This window comes from Sprattus sprattus (assembly GCF_963457725.1).
Source record: "Sprattus sprattus genome assembly, chromosome: 4".
NCBI lineage: Eukaryota > Metazoa > Chordata > Actinopteri > Clupeiformes > Clupeidae > Sprattus > Sprattus sprattus.
Window position 1 is genome coordinate 30,232,634 of NC_137923.1, and position 17,537 is coordinate 30,250,170.

General features: G+C 42.8%; 1 protein-coding gene across 1 annotated transcript in view; it reads left to right on the top strand.

Annotated features, from left to right (window-relative positions):
- pde4bb (phosphodiesterase 4B, cAMP-specific b) overlaps positions 1–17,537 on the top strand; it is a gene marked incomplete at both ends in the record, with an annotated part of 37,800 nt that overhangs the window by 15,192 nt on the left and 5,071 nt on the right. The window contains one exon of the mRNA XM_080836264.1: positions 9,393–9,505. Coding sequence (XP_080692390.1) covers positions 9,393–9,505 — 113 coding nt within the window. The remainder of the gene's footprint in view (positions 1–9,392; positions 9,506–17,537) is intronic.

Genomic DNA, 17,537 nt, shown 5'->3' on the forward strand with positions numbered 1-17,537 from the left:
ACGGCGCTGCCTCTCACAGTAAGCCTGCTGCTGCTGTTGTCACAGGCCTCTCTCAGCGGCGCTACAGAGACAGGCAGCCAGCCGGACTCAGAGGCGTGTGTTTGGATGTGGCACCTCGCTCTGACAGTGGCAGCCTCGCTTCTAATGACTGCAGTCTAAAATCACATGCTCAGAAGGCCCAGCCCCTGGAAAAACAACAGAGGAGATATGTATGTGTGTGTGTGTGTGTGTGTGTGTGTGTGTGTGTGTGTGTGTGTGTGTGTGTGTGTAGGGGGGGTGGTATGTCAGCTGGGGGCTAATCAGTCGCCCTGGGGGTCAAACTTGTGCGTGCCTTTCTCCTCTGGCCCTCGAATGTGTTTACTCACACAACTGTGCGCACGCAGAGCTGCGGAGAGAGAGAGAGGTGTCTGCCAAATCACTTCCTTCAGGGTCAGCCACTGCGCCTTTTCTCTGGGCACACAGCTACAACAACAGGCTGGCCAGAAGGAATCAGTGGTTTCACGCCTCACCAGGGAGGCACAGACCAAGGTCAGTCTTGCTTCAACGACTCGCTTCAAGGTCAAAGAAATGAATCGTCAGTCCTTTTTGGGAAATGTATTTGAGAGTGGGACTAACAAAACAAACATCATGGTGTCTCAAAGCAAAGTCTGCTCCCACTCTTCCAGCATGTCCTGACTGCTGTGTGTTTCACAATGATGTCTTTAGTGTGCAGCGCATATTAAAACACCAAAAGGAGAGATGCATTCACCTGTTTTGTATTGTACACTGTAAACCCAAACAGTTCTACTAACTCATTAACATTATGTATTCAGTACTTAAAACCTGGTATTTAGTTGACCCAACTTAAAATGTATTAGTTTTCTGAGCAAGTGCAGACGTTTTAATTGTATTGGAATGTATTTGTTTGAGCTAACATTGCCTGATAACTCAAAAAATTGTAGTATCTGACGTCATCAACGTCGTTGAGAACACCATTGCAAAGCTCTTGTGATGAGAGACGGACACAGCAGACTTAAGGTAGAGGAGCTGTTTAGTAATCCAGAGGTTGGAAGGTTGCTAGTTCGATTCCCCACTCCTCCTTACCAAGTGTATAAGTGTGAACCCCTAACAAGATCTATAAATGCAAAATTCCTTGTCAATCGCTTGGATAAAAGCGTCTGCTAAATCACAGATGTAAATGTAAATGCAGTGGCAACACTGGGAAGGTGGTCGACTATTGACAGTTCTCTCTACAGAAAGAGCTTGCGCAAGAAGTTGGAACGTAAGGAAGATACCCTTTCAAAAACTTGTAAGGGCGTAATAACTAGTTTGAGAAAGACCCAGAGAAACACAAATGTCTGACGAGGCTAAATCCTTTACGATTTTGGAATAATATGAGTTCAGAGAACTCAAAAATTATGAAAATGATAACACAGAAAATCAGAATAGCCGATGTATAATTTTTTGGTTAAGTTTACTTATGTACTCAAATTTTCTTCTGTAATCGGTTACATCAAAAGTTTTGAGTTCTCTGAACTTGTTCAGGTTTGCAGTGTAGTCAGAGTGGTATTGTTTAATTGTTATTACACATTTTTTTAGACATTTTTTTTCAGACCTACTGCACTTCTTACTGAATGGGCACATTTTTACCACAGTTTTGTATACATTTGTGTCCATTCCTTGAGTGACTGCAAATCAACGGGGGTTAGCCAAGGGGGCAGTTGGGTGAGGTGCTGTCTCTGTGGGGCAGATGCAGTGTGTCAGTCCGGCCAGGGAGCAGGCAGTGAGTGAAAGGAAGGAGGGTGTTTTTAAATCAAACTGCCAGTGTACCTTCAGCGAACCGTTAGCCTTCATCACAGTATGAGAGGCGAGTATATACTTATGTTTTTTGATGACAATTTAATATGCTGGAAAAGGCGAAGAAAAACAGAATGCCCTCACAAAAGAGCAGTTTGTGGGCTAAAAGTATTTGGGCACTGGGGAAGAAGCCACACTGTGACCTGTTGTACCCAGAACACACAGCGTAAGCATCTGAGTCAGAATGAGGCATGACTGAATGTGTGTGTGTGTGTGTGTGTGTGTGTGTGTGTGTGTGTGTGTGTGTGTGTGTGTGTGTGTGAGTGTGTGAGTGTGTGTGTGTGTGTGTGTGTGTGTGTGTGTGTGTGAGTGTGTGTGTGTGTGTGTGTGTGTGTGTGAGTGTGTGTGTGTGTGTGTGTGTGTGTGTGTGTGTGTGAGTGTGTGTGTGTGTGTGTGTGTGTGTGTGTGTGTGTGTGTGTGTGTGAGTGTGTGTGTTTGTGTGTGTCTCTGTGTGTGTGAGGAGGTCCTGAATGACTAGGTTGTCATGAACAAGAGAGTGACTTTAAGCTGACAGGGTTCACCACCCCCCCTATCTGAAGGAAGTGCGTCAGAGCACCAGGACCAAAAGTGCCATTGTGAAATTCCCAAAAGACTGCCTTACCATTTCATTAATAATCAACATTGGCGCTGCAGGCTGCATTTAAACAATTCTTTGCCCGGTTGCTAGGTTTGCTATTTCGGTCTGTTTCCATCCATGCATTGACTTCGTTTAACTTAGACATTGGTACCAAGAATTAGAGATTGTTACTGACCTCATTCACGAGGGTCATCTCAGTGCCAACTGCTCAAGTTCAATTGTATTCGCTTTTTTAAAAAGAACCTTTTTCCTCTGCAACTGGAGCATACAAAAGCCTGTCGTCAGGCAAACCTCACGTGGCTGATAATATATAGTAATACCCTTGAATTGATGGTTTCCATCAACACTTTTGCGAGTATGACTTTGGGTATTATTGCCAAGGACATTTCATTACATTTCATGGACTGTACTGCAAACTAATGACACACATAGACACAGGCACACACACACACACACACACACACATACACACACACACATACACACACACGTGGAGACACACCTACCAACACACGCACACATGGCGCTCCCCTCCTCTGATGTGGCTGCTTGAGTGTAGCTGTGCCAGGCGAACCACTCACACATGTGGGCTGAATGAGTTCCATATGTGAAGCGCATGAAACCGACATGGCTGCCGCTCAATGTCATGCCCCACTCACAAAGGAGAAACGACCCCCAGGGCCTCCGATGATGTAAGCACGCTCGGTCGATAATGCAGGGTGGAATCACCTTTGTACATTCACTGACTGTAATTATCGTCATGCTATTAATATCAAATTATGAACAGATAACTACTTGCAACCCAACCATTGGTGTTTTTTTCAATTTATATATTTTTTTTTCGTAGTACATGATCGTAATGCTCAATACTAAACTGCTCTCAAACATTCAAAGATAAGGTCCTACAGATTTTGTCCACTCAGAATGTCGTAGTAACCAAATGCCCTGACTTACAAACAGTCACACTAGTTTCACTGAAGCTTGACATGACATACTGTGTGCTGGGTCAGCAGTAGACATAGTCAGATGTCATTTGCAATCAATGGGCTACAGATTTTGTGATGAATAATCAATGATGGTTGTGGCATCCAACTGTAAAAGTATTTATGATCTATGATCTGGTTCAAAAACATTGACACTAGGGTTTATAATCTGGTGCAAAGACACTGACACTACAGTTAATTGCCCATTTCATCTCCATCATCTCTCTGACAGTCTGCGTAAAAGTGACTGTGGAAGTTTGTATCTTTTAGTGAGGTGATCAGTGCTGTTCTCTTTCAATCACAGAAACGCACACATATACACACACATATACACACACCAACACACACACATATACACACACACGCACACACACACACACACACACACACACACACCACCCCCCCCCCCTCATTTGTTTTTGAAGGACTGTTACTCCCTCAGGACTCCAGAGGCTGCAAGCTCATTGACACACCAGCAGTCCGGGGGGACAGAGAGAGACATATACAGTATATATATATATATATAGAGAGAGAGAGAGAGAGAGAGAGACATATAAAGTATACGACCCCCAGGGCCTCCGATGACGTAATCACGCTCGGTCGATAATGCAGGGTGGAATCGCCTTTGTATATTCATACATAGCACACACGTACACACGCACACACATATACATAGAGATAGAGAGACATATACGTATATAGATGGTCAGTGCTGTTGTAATGCCAGGCTCAGTGCACAGGCTACTGGCTGAGGAGGGACTGGACTCAGTGCACAGGCTACTGAATGAGGAGGGACTGGACTCAGTGCACAGGCTACTGGCTGAGGAGGGACTGGACTCAGTGCACAGGCTACTGAATGAGGAGGGACTGGACTCAGTGCACAGGCTACTGGCTGAGGAGGGACTCAGTGCACAGGCTCCTGAATGAGGGACTCAGGGCACAGGCTCCTGGCTGAGGGACTCAGGGCACAGGCTCCTGTCACTCCCTCAGGACTCCAGTCCAGCCTTTAGATGTGTCTTACGCTGAGGGGAAGTGGTTCTGGTTTCTTTGGCATAGACTCAGCTGTGGCTGGACCGCTTCCAGCTGAGGGAGTAAAGTTTGCCTCTCGCACTGCTCGTGCTAACAGAACCCCCGGCTATGAATTCTGCCCCCTCTTCCCCCTCTTCCCCCCCTTCGTTTTGGGTGGATCAAAGGAAACGGTGCAGGCTCATTAACTTGCAACTTTCTAGTTGCCGACGCATTTCTGAAAGGTGGTAGTGTGGAGAGGAGGACCAGGAACATCTGCCTTATGTTACTGATCTCTCCCTCTCTCTCTTTATCTCCCTCTCTCTCGCTCTCTCTCTCACACACACACAGACACACTGGATTTCTCCCTTTGTTCTTGGTTTTGTACTTATTCTTTTGTTTCGCCCACAGATCACACCCAGTCTCTCTGAATGTAATACCTCACACTGTTCCACATTAGACCTAGCACAGCATGGCAGTCATCCATCCATCTTCCCTTGTGCAAACTGGCGTGGGATGGATCTTTTATTTTGAGGCCGATGAAGAGAGAGAGACATATATATATATATATACAGCGGGTAAAATAAGTATTGAACACGTCGCCATTTTTCTCAGTTAATATATTTTCAAAGGTGCTATTGTCATGAAATTGTCACCACATGTTGGTAACAACCCAAGTAATCCATACATACAAAGAAAAAAAAACAAATACATTCAGAAATTAAGTAATGTGTATTAATGTGAAATAACACAGGAAAAAAAGTATTGAACACATGAAGAAAGGGAGGTGCAATAAGGCATGGAAAGCCAAAAAAACAGCTGGAATCTTTCAGTAATTAGAAGGCAATCTGGCCCCTAGTCAGTGCAAATTAATATCCCAACTGATGGCCTACAAAAAGGTGTCTCATTACCAAGGTGTCACACAAGAAGCAACTCATGATTGGTAAAAGCAAAGAGCTCTCTCAAGACCTTTGCAACCTTATTGTTGCAAGACATACTCATGGTATTGGTTACAGATGCATTTCTAAACTTCTGAATATTCCAGTGAGCACTGTTTCGGGCCATAATCTGGAAGTGGAAAGAACATAATTTCACCATAGACTGGCCACGACCAGGTGCTCCTTGCAAGATTTCTGACAGAGGAGTGAAAAGAATTATCAGAAGAGTTGTCAAAGAGCCAAGGACCACTCGTGGAGAGCTTCTGTAAGACCTGGAATTTGCAGGTACAGTTGTTTAAAAGAAAACAATAAGTAATGCACTCAACCCCCATGGCCTGTATGCACGCTCTCCACATAAGACTCCATTGCTGAAGAAAAAGCATGTTGAAGCTCGTTTAAAGTTCGCAGCACGGAATTTGGACAAGCCTGTGAAATACTGGGAGAATATGGTCTGGTCAGATGAGAGCAAAATTGAACTCTTTGGATGACATAATGCACACCATGTTTGTAGGAGTCATGGCACTGCACATCATCCCAACAGTGAAGTTTGAAGGTGGGAACATCATGGTGTGGGACTGCTTTTCAGCATATGGTACTGGCAAATGTCACACAATTGAAGCAAGGATGAATGGAAAAAATGTATCAAGACATTCTTAATTAAAATCTGCTGCCATCTACCAGGATGATGAAGATGAAACGAGGGTGGACATTTCAGCAAGACAATGAACAGCCAAGGAAACTCTCAATTGGTTTCAGAGAAAGAAAATAAAGCTGCTAGAATGGCCAAACCAATCACCTGACTTGAATCCAATTGAAAATCTATGGAAAGAACTGAAGATCAGAGTTCATAGAAGAGGCCCAGGGATCTTTCAAGAATTGAAGCCTTTTTGTGTTGAAGAATGGGTCAAACTCACATCTGAGCAATGCATACAAGTAGTTTCTCCATACAGGAAGCGTCTTGAAGCTGTCAAAGGCTTTTGTACAAAGTATTCAATACATATCAGTAAGCGTGTTCAATACTTTTTTCCTGTGTCATTTCATATTATTAGACATAACTTAATTTCTGAACTAATTTGTTTTGGTTTCTTTGTATGTTTGGATTACCTGGGTTGTTACAAACATCTTGTGAAAATTTCATGTCAATACCACCTTTGGAAATATATTTACTGAGAAAAATGGTGACGTGTTCAATACTTATTTTACCCGCTGTATATACTGTATATATATTATGGGCCTGCTTAAGGTTCCTTCCTGACTAACAGGGAGTTTTTTCTTGCCCCTGTTGCCATTGTGCTTGCACTAAGGGGGTTCAGGCTCTGGGCTCTTGAGACAATTGTATTGTTATGGTGCTATATAAATAAAATTGAATTGAATTGAATATATAGAGAGAGAGGAGAAGAGAGATGAGGGGAGAGAGAGAGAGAGAGACAGAGAGAGAAAGAGACATATATATATATACTGTTTATATAAAGAGAGAGAGAGCAGTAGAGAGATGAGGGGATAGTGAGAGAGAGAGAGAGAGAGACACACACACACACATATATATACAGTACTGTGCAAAAGTTTTAGGCAGGTGTGAAAAAATGCTATGAACTAAGAATGCTTTGAAAAATGTAAACAATAAATGTTTATTTTTTATCCATTTACATGGTAAGACTGAGCACAGCATCAAGACACAACGTAGTTATACTGCATCAGCAGGGTCTCTCCCAGACAAAGATTTCAAAGCAGACAGGGGTTTCGAAATGTGCAGTTCAAGCTCTTTTGAAGAAGACGTTGAGGATCGTAGACGCAGTGGTCAGCCAAGGAAACTTAATGCAGCTGATGAAAAACACATCAAGCCTATTTACCTTTGAAATCAGAAGATTTCAAGCAGTGGCATCAGCTCAGAACTGGCAGAAACCAGTGGTACCCAGGTACAGACATTTACTGTCCGGGGAAGTCTGGCCAGAAGTGGTCTTCATGGAAGAGTTGCAGCCAAAAAGCTCTACCCCGACAAGGAAACAAGGCCAAGTGACTGAACTAAGCACGAAAACATAGAAACTGGGGTGCAGAAACATGGCAGAAGGTGCTATGGACTGATGAGTCAAAATTAGAAATATTTGGCTGTAGAAGAAGGCAGTTTGTTCGCCGAAGGGCTGGAGAGAGGTACAATAATGAGAGTCTGCAGGCAACAGTGAAGCATGGTAGAGGTTCCTTTCCAGTTTGGGGCTGCATTTCTGCATGTGGAGTTGGAGATTTGGTCAGGATGAATAGTGTCCTCAATGCTGAGAAATACAGGCAGATACTAATCCATCATGCAATACCATCAGGGAGGCGTATGATTGGCACCAAATGTATTCTGCAGCAGGAACATAACCCCAAACATACAGCCAATGTCATTAACAACTATCTTCAGCTTAAAGAAGAACAGATAGTCCTGCAAGTGATGGTATGACCCCCACAGAGCCCTGATCTCTACATCATCGAGTCCGTCTGGGTTTACATGAAGAGACAGGAGAATTTTAGGAAGCCTACATCCACAGAAGATCTGTGGTTAGTTCTCCAAGATGTTTGGAACAATTTACCAGCCGAGTTCCTTCAAAAACTGTGCGCAAGTGTATCTGGAAGAATTGATGCTATTTTGAAGGCAAAGGGTGTTCACACCAAATATTGATTTAATTTAGAATTTTCTTCTGTTCCTTCACTGCATTTTGTTAATTTATGAAGAATTGATGAAAATAAACTGTTAACACTTCCAATTTTGAAAGCATTCTTAGTTTACAGCATTTTTTCACACCTGCCTAAAACTTTTGCACAGTACTGTATATCTATCTATAAATCCAGAAATCTCTGTGTGTCTGTCAGTCTAGGGCGTATCTCCCTGACGTTAGTTACGATATTTCGCATGTAGCTTACGCATGTCATGAACCTGTGCATCCTTGATTTTGAAGATTTCTGAATTCATAGTTCGCGAGATATTTGTATTTTATCGTTTGCCGTAGACACTATGGGTCCGTTTGCCGTAGGCACTATGGGTAGTGAGGTACTATGGGTAGTGTAGTAATTCAGAGAAAGAGGGCCGGACCCGCGCGACGTGAATGATGTTAAAGTCATAGAACAGTCGTCGTCATAGATGTTACCCCAGCTGATGCGTATGGGCCTGGCATGTAACCAACTCTCATTACCATGTTAAGAAGTATATTGTAGTTTGATGTATTTGTATAAGAGTTAGCTTTCTATTCAACGTTGCTGGTTAGCCTAGACCAGTGACCATGCGTTCATGCATCTACTGACGCAATGAGAGAGGTTTCCCGATGTATTAGTGTCCCGATGTATCTGTTGTAATTCGTGTGTACTTTGTTTTCTCATTATTCAAAAAGGCTATACAACATTAAACCATTTCTGAATGAAAAGGAAACATGCATCACAATAATACTTCAGTGGAACCTTTACCTATGTGGAGTGCAAATATGTCTTGCTATTACACTACCAACAGCTACACCTACGTCTGCTAACACTACAGAACGCATAATTCCTACGGGCACTGCACTAGTTATATATAAAGAGAGAGTAAGGGAGGGGGCAATGCACTGCAGTTCAGCTGAAGAGTAAGACTCTGAGGGAATGAACTGGCAACAGCAATCCGAGGACGTGAGCCTCTGAGAGACCGAGAGAAAGAGAGAGAGCGTGTGTGAGTGCAACGCACCACAGTTCACAGAGAGAGCAAGGCTCCAGAGGTGACGGGTGCACTAGAGGAGACTTGGACAGAGAGAAGAGAGAGAAAGCAGGATAAAGTGAGAGATTTAGGCTGACAAAGAAGAAGGACAGACAGAAATGAGCCGGCTGCAGCTCCCAGCTAAGGGATAAGCCGTGCTCTGGTCCGCTGCAGCGCCACCACAACCCAGCCCTCTTTCGCACTGGGGAAGGTCTGGTTCGGTCCAGTCCAGTCTGGTCCTGTGGGTGGGTGGGCGGCCGTCATTCAGCACCTGGAGCCCCTGAGCTCTTTGGACCCGCTGTGCTCTATGGAGCCGCTGGGCTCTGACTATGTGTCTGTGTGTCTCCTGCATCCAGACGAGTCCTACCAGAGGCTGGCAGTGGACACCATGGAGGAGCTGGACTGGTGTCTGGACCAGCTGGAGACCATCCAGACGTACCGCTCCGTCAGCGACATGGCCTCCAACAAGGTGAGTCTGTGATGGAGGGATGGCGTGTGTGGGGAGACGGAGGTCTTCACTGCAAGGTCAACCATGGAACCAGGGAACCAGGGAATGGAAAATAATTGGTCTAATGAGTGGACATTTTTGAAGATTTTGAAACTTTGATTCTGTTGTTTCTGCTTTTAGCAGAGTAATATATCAGGCACATTTTAGCTTGTTCAGTTTACCTCAAGAGCAAAACCAAGAATTATTGACATGTTATAATTGCTAATCTGGGTTTGATAGCAGAAGATTTAACCACAGTGCTACTGTAGTCTCCTGACTCAACAGAAACTAACGTTTCAGATCATGTCTTTTATATGTTTTGTAGTGCTGTGTGTCCACAGACACAGACTAGAGTTTTATTGATGTTGCAGGCAAAGCTGCTGTGCACCCACAGGCTTTGTCGTGTGTGGGTTTGCAGAGGGGTGATGGCTGTGAAGTGTTTGATTTACGTACAGGGTGGTATTGTCATACATGGGCTTATGGGGGTGCTGTAAACTTTCCCTGCATCATTCATTTGCATGAAGAATCAGTCTTTTCATGTAGGGGGGTGGCGTTTGGTTAGCTGAAGCCCACTCTATGTTGAACTTGAAGGCTGCCACTGAGAAAGGTCAGTCAGCTCGAAGCAATAAGAACGTCTTGGACTAGATTGGACTAGATTGGACTAAATTGCCGTAAATGACCGTATTCTGAATTTGGCAAACACATTTTTTTATAACCAGTATAGTCAACCATAATAAGTAATGAGTTTGGTCATTTCGAAAATGGTTACTAATGTACTTTACACTGTCAGTAAAAGACAGTGATAGATTCAGGGCAGGTCATAGGTGACATATATTTTCCAATGTGTTGCAATGATGAATCACCGCCGTGGGGTTAACTTAATTCTATTCTATTCTATTATATTATACATTCTGTTCATTTACTACTTTTTGTAGTAATAACCATAGCGATAGGTTTTGTCAGGTTGTTGTCTGTTGTGTGCTTTGAGGTTTGCTTGGGGCAATTTTGGGGCAGGAAATAAAGCATTAGGCCAGTCTGTAGGAAAAGTTACGTTTCAAGTCAAGTCAAAGTGTTTATTGTCGCATACACCAAATTGGGTAGTGCAGGGAAATTCTTAAGACTTGGCAGCCTTTCATTCATATCTCATCTCATGTGCTGGGGAGCCCTTGTGCCCGTGGAGAGGTGTGAGTGGTGGGCTTTGCTCAGGGTAAGAAGCTGCTAACTGATCTCACAAAGCTCGTCTGTTCTGTTTGATTAGTGGGTTCCTAGCTAACAGTTCAAGAGAGGAAAATTCTGTGGTGTTTCCCTAATGTCATTGGCGACGAACCTTTGTACTTTCTCTCTAAGCCACATAGCCAGCCCTTACACTTACCGCTATCTGACCTGCTGACCTTCCTGAGAGCCCCCTTCAGTTTACGCAATGCTGAGTTAACACAACGGTTTATTTCTAATAGTGACGTATTCCAATATTTTTTATTAGAATTAGAGTTATTGCTTCTTTGAAACTAGGTCACGTAACATTCACTTTTCTGAAACTCAACCACCTGCCCTTGTGTGAGCCCCCCGCGGCAGTAGGCAGTGAGTTGGCCCGGTAAAGTAAGGTGCAAACAGACGAGATCTGACCCCATTCTGCATGAAGCTGTTTGCATACCCAACAGGTCAGGCGGGGGCAGCCCGCAGTGCTACCATGTCAGCCTGAATCAGCGGTCTCAGGAGTGGAGAGCAGCGCCTGTGAAAATGTCATGATGTTCCTTCGTTTCTCAACGCCTCAGCGCAGTGTTCAAATAAACTCCACTCAGATAATTAGACAACAGAGTGAGTTAAACAAGGAGCTCTGCTCACATACAAATCTGTCATGTCCATCAGAAATATATTACATTATAATATCATATATATATATTTATTAGGGCTGGGCAAGTTAACGCGTTAATCTTGCGTTAATTCATCAATTATTTAACGCCGACAATTATTTTATCGCGCGTTAACGCAGGTTTTATTATTTTGTTCAAAGGCTTTTATTTTGAAAAAGTCTGCTGCAAAACCGCAAACGGATAAACCATAGATATATATACAGCCGCGGAAAAAATTAAGAGACCACTTCAAAATTATCAGTTTCTCTGGTTTTACTATTTATTGGTATGTGTTAAAGTAAAATGTAAATTTTAGTTTTATTCTATAACCTACTGGCAACATTCCTACCAAATTTCAAATAAAAATATTGTCATTTAGATCATTTATTTGCAGAAAAATGACAATTGGTCAAAATAGCAAAAAAGATGCAGTGTCTTCAGATCTCGAATAATGCAAAGAAAACAAGCTCATATTCATTTTTAAACTACACAATACTAATGCTTTAACTTAGGAAGAGTTCAGAAATCAATATTTGGTGGAATAACCTTGATTTAAAATCACAACTTTCATGTGTCTTGGCATGCTCTCCACCAGTCTTTCACATTGCCGTTGGGTGACTTTATGCTACTCCTGGCGCAAGAATTCAAGCAGCTCGGCTTCTTTTCATGGCTTGTGACCATCCATCTTCCTCTTGATCACATTTCAGAGTTTTTTTATGGGATTCAGGTCTCGAAATTGGGCTGGCCATGACAGGGTCCTGATCTGGTGATACTCCATCCACACCTTTACTGGCCTGGCTGTGTGGCATGGAGCATTGCCCTGCTGGAAAAAACACTTCTCAGAGTTGGGGAACATTGTCAGAGCAAAAGGAAGCAAGTTTTTCTTCCGGGACAACGTTGTACTTTGCCTGGCTGAGGTTTGTAAAAGACCATAAGGATTGAACCAAAGCGGACTGGAGGGTCGTCTTGTTCGTCTTCTCTGATGAGTCCAATTTCACAGTAGGTGCAAGACTCTGTGGCTTGTAGGCCTCTCCAGGTCTCCGTCTAACCATCAGACGACCATGTGTTGGGCAAAGCTGAAAATTGGACTCATCAGAGAAGACGAACTAGGAGACCCTCCAGTCCGCTTTGGTTCAATCCTTATGGTCTTTTACAAACCTCAGCCAGGCAAAGTACAACGTTGTCCTGGAAGAAAAACTTGCTTCCTTTTGCTCTGACAATGTTCCCCAACTCTGAGAAGTGTTTTTTCCAGCAGGGCAATGCTCCATGCCACACAGCCAGGCCAGTAAAGGTGTGGATGGAGTATCACCAGATCAGGACCCTGTCATGGCCAGCCCAATTTCGAGACCTGAATCCCATAAAAAAAACTCTGAAATGTGATCAAGAGAAAGATGGATGGTCACAAGCCATGAAAAGAAGCCGAGCTGCTTGAATTCTTGCGCCAGGAGTAGCATAAAGTCACCCAACGGCAATGTGAAAGACTGGTGGAGAGCATGCCAAGACACATGAAAGTTGTGATTTTAAAATCAAGGTTATTCCACCAAATATTGATTTCTGAACTCTTCCTAAGTTAAAGCATTAGTATTGTGTAGTTTAAAAAAGAATATGAGCTTGTTTTCTTTGCATTATTCGAGATCTGAAGACACTGCATCTTTTTTGCTATTTTGACCAATTGTCATTTTTCTGCAAATAAATTATCTAAATGACAATATTTTTATTTGAAATTTGGTAGGAATGTTGCCAGTAGGTTATAGAATAAAACAAAAATGTACATTTTACTTTAACACATACCAATAAATAGTAAAACCAGAGAAACTGATAATTTTGAAGTGGTCTCTTAATTTTTTCCGCGGCTGTATATACAGATGTCTCGTCGCGTTGCCGGCCAACGGAGTTTAACGTCCGCACTTGGCCGCCATCTTGCCACAGTCAGCTCGCTCACGTAACATTGTGTTGGTAGTGGTACATGTACTTTTTTAAATAACGATAACTTGCTCAATTTTCAACCGATTTTTAAGTGGTTTGGTTTGTTATAAACGTCAGAAATGTAGTTATGACACTGCTAACTTATGAACAATTATAATTATAACCATGGGTTTTCATATGAAAATAACATTAAAACAGAACAGATAAGTGCAATGAATACACACATGCACAAGGTATTTATGTAATTTATGTTAAATCATTATACTCAGCATACAGAATGGCAACATGAGATATATGTATACTTTTAAAATAGGAATATTACTAATATAATACAATAATTTGAATTATTACATGTTTAGTTTAAACAAGTAATTATTATGTAGGCTTGTAGTAACTGCTACTAGATACAAATGCTGATGTTAAGTGTTTGCACAACAAATGCAATGGCACTTTAGTTCATATGGCAGTTCATTTAAAACAACAGGGTCAAGTTCTAGGAATTGACAAACTGCACTGAAAGTGTTTTCTGGTTTCTCATTCTAACAGGGACATATGGTACTGAATATAGACTGGTTATGCTGCTCCCTGATGAAAGTAAAATGTTTCTGCTGTTACCTCAGAAATTGCCTGTTTTAATGATATGATTGTGGCTCCCGATTTAGTGGCCAGTTTTATTTCTTTTTCATAACGAACAGGATAACATTAATGTGCACTGTACACTACTTTTGAATTAATTGTCTGATTTGGCGTATACAAATGCGATTAATCGTGATTAATCAGGGAAATCATGCGATTAATCGCGATAAAAAATTTTAATCGTTGCCCAGCCCTAATATTTATATAAATGATATCATTGAGATATCATTCAGACAGCTATCAAATGGACTACACTTAACTTTCCTTGCCTGAGGTTATGTTGGTGATACAGAAAGAGCTGAGACAGGTGTGTTCATGTGGGTCTGCAGACACACCAAGGGGTGGAGGAGGTTTGGGGGGAGGTGGCTGCGCTGTGAGAGCAGGAGTAGGAGGGGGGGGGGGGTGGGGGGACGGGCGAGGCTGAGCGGGAGGAACTGTCTGTGGCATGGCTGAATCAGCCAGGACTTTGTCTCATGCACTTCCTGACAGCCGTCAGAGCGAGCAGCCCCGTGCCTGAGAGTACAGCGGAGCCCAGGCACAAACACTCACACTCACTCACACGCACACAGGCGCTGAAGCACCACTCCAACAGACATGGGATTGTGTTGTTCAGAAAAGACTCAGAGACCAAGGGAAGTGATAAAGGGCTGGAGAGAGGTGAGTGGAGAGGCGTTTACAGTTGCTTTAACAGATGTTTATCTTCCATTTTTTTGCCAAATTAGTGATCCGTGTTGAAAGGCAAGTTTAGGCAGACTGTTTAGTCCGCACTGCCGTTTGGATGTGACATGGTGTATTTCTAATGGACATGTTAAGCTGAACTTGCTCAAGATTGTTGTTCGTTAACTTTCATGTTGTTTATGTTAATGGATTCTTAAACCTGAACTTCAGGGGTGTATATAGCTGTCTGCAATAGAAGCCATGGGCATGTATATGAGAGGTCTAACGGCCATGTACTGTATATGAGAAGTTTAACGGCCAGGCTACCGATTCTGAAGGCACTGGGGATTTTTACTTTGGTTCTTTGCCTTTAGAAATATTATTGATTAAAGACTTGATAGCTCGTTTACAAAGGAGCAAGTTAGCAGATTTTCTCACAGAATTGTGACAAAAACAGTGAGTGCATAAATACCTGATCATTTTGTGTGGATTATGTCTCCTATGTGGAATAATGAGATGATTTTGGAGAGGTTTTTAGGATATTTATACTTGAAAGAGGTGTCATTTTGTGTCAATTGTCATTTCCTGACAAACAATTAGTTTTGAAAGAAATCATTTAACTGAAGTACCTAGGAAATAAGGAAACATCTTAAGAGGAATTGAACTAACTAACGCAGTGCCAACTGTGCCATGTTTCAACCTTATCACATTCAAAATTAATTTGTGAAGGTTTTTCAGACAATGATACGTGACGCCAAGATTTTATTTTGAAAGTTACATGAATATAAACCATAGAATTATGTGTAACTGGTGAACATGTTGTAACCATAAATAGTGATTTTTGTAAAACTGGAATGCTTTTGCACTACGGCAGTTGACGTGTCACTGCACAGGCAGACACAGACACACACACACACACACACACACACACACACACACACACACACACAAACACAGGCAGTGACATAGGTTGAGTAATAGTAGAAGATGCAATGAGACAACATTGGAGTTCACAGAAACTGTGTGTGTGTGTGTGTGTGTCTGTGTCTGATGTGTGTGTGTTTGTCTGTGTCTGATGTGTGTGTGTTTACCCTTTATGGAGTGATCATGACTTATAAAATAGGGTGAGTCAGATGACTAATAGCTTGAGATATAGGTTAAGGCCCAATCTCAATACTTCCCCTTACCCCTTATCTTTCCCCTTACCCTTGAAGTTGTGCGTTCATGTGAGAGCTAGTGGTGTCTCAATACCCAATTTGATCAAGATTAAGGGGTAAGATTAAGTGGTGTATGACCCTCGATTTTAAGCTGATCGGAGAGCTACCTTGCTCCTCCAAGGGCTATCCCAGAGCACACAGCGAACCCAGCTCGGGAATTTTTTTTAAAAAATGGCTGCTTGAAGCGAGGAATATTTTACATGAATAAAGCTATCTACACAACTTTTTATATGTTTATAATGACTCGGTTTGATCTGAAATGTGCTACACGAACTATGCATAGTATTGTAGGTCTTAACTGAAGCTTTCAAACGGTAGTTTTAGGTTACAATTAGCGCGTATGCCACCACTTAATTGGATTATATGGTAACTTGCTAGGACTAGCCTGACTCCATGCATGTGTACAGATAACTTTATTATCCACGAATTACGTTTGATATCTGTGAATGACAGCACTTGCTTTGGAGACATCGATCCGTGCTTTACATGTACCGTCCACAAAACAATTACGACAGTCTAGTTTTGTGCTCTATACAGTCGTATATATATTTACAACCATAATTGAAACTTTTTTTAAATCGCTAGTTTCATAGCTCATACAGTCACGCATGTCTACAGATAACTTATCCGCGAACTCCGTTTGATATCTGTGAATGACAGCACTTGTTTGAAGACATCGACCTGTGCTTTACATGTACCATCCTGTATTATCCAGCGACGCCAAGTGACGTACCCGAAACCGAGTGGCGTCTCATTTCATAGGGGAAAGTTTTCAGCCCTTGGCCCTTACACTTAAGTGCTAGGGTTAAGACAAAGACAAAGACAAAGCAAAAGGGGCAAGGGGAAGAATCGAGATTCGGCCTAAGTGTGTGTGTGTCAGTGAGTAAGTAAGTAAGTGTGTGTGCATACATTTGATGTTCTTTAAAGGTCACTACCAGAGAGAAGTTCCCTGTTATGAGAGGAATGTAACTGCAGCTTACTGTATATTAGACACAGCTCTAACCATGGCACTCTTTGCACAGAACTGGCAGAGTCTCATCACTCAAAGCTTTTTACCCCCCAAAAAGTCGCCCCAGTCAGATGCTGTATGACAAATGCATGCATGATCATTCACAGTAATAAACACCCTCATGATCGTCTTATGTCTATGTGCACAAGCACAGCACCATGAGAGGAAGATTGCAGACCTGAAACAGCAGAGAGACGGATGAAGGTGGTGTGTGTGTGTGTGTGAGAGAGAGAGAGATGTGTGAGAAAGGGAGGGGGAAGGAGAGAGAACCATAGATATAGATACGCACTGATGTGCCGACAACAGCACATCCAATTGACCGGATCTAAGTGAGGAGAGAAAGACACAGAAAAAGGAGAACGAGAGGGAGGGACAAATGGGGGTTCTTCCGTTCAACTACCCAGAGGAGATTATTTTTGCCTTCCTTCGTGACTTGGTAGCATATCCAGCGCGTTTGCTGTCGCCTGGTCTGCTGTGGCTGGAGGAGGCTGGCGGAGATGGGGACTGGGATGAGGGGCTGTCAGGTGGAGGGGGGGGGGGGGGGGAATGGGTGGCTGGATGCTGCTGGGTGGTCCACAGGTTTCAGACAGAGACAGAAGGATCTAGTGGGATCAGTCGGAGCATACTGAGCTTTTGGCACAGCAAAATGCCTGAAGTCAACTACTTAGGGTCTTTGTCCTGGGCTTATATCAGGGTGTTTGTGTGTGTGTGTGTGTTTG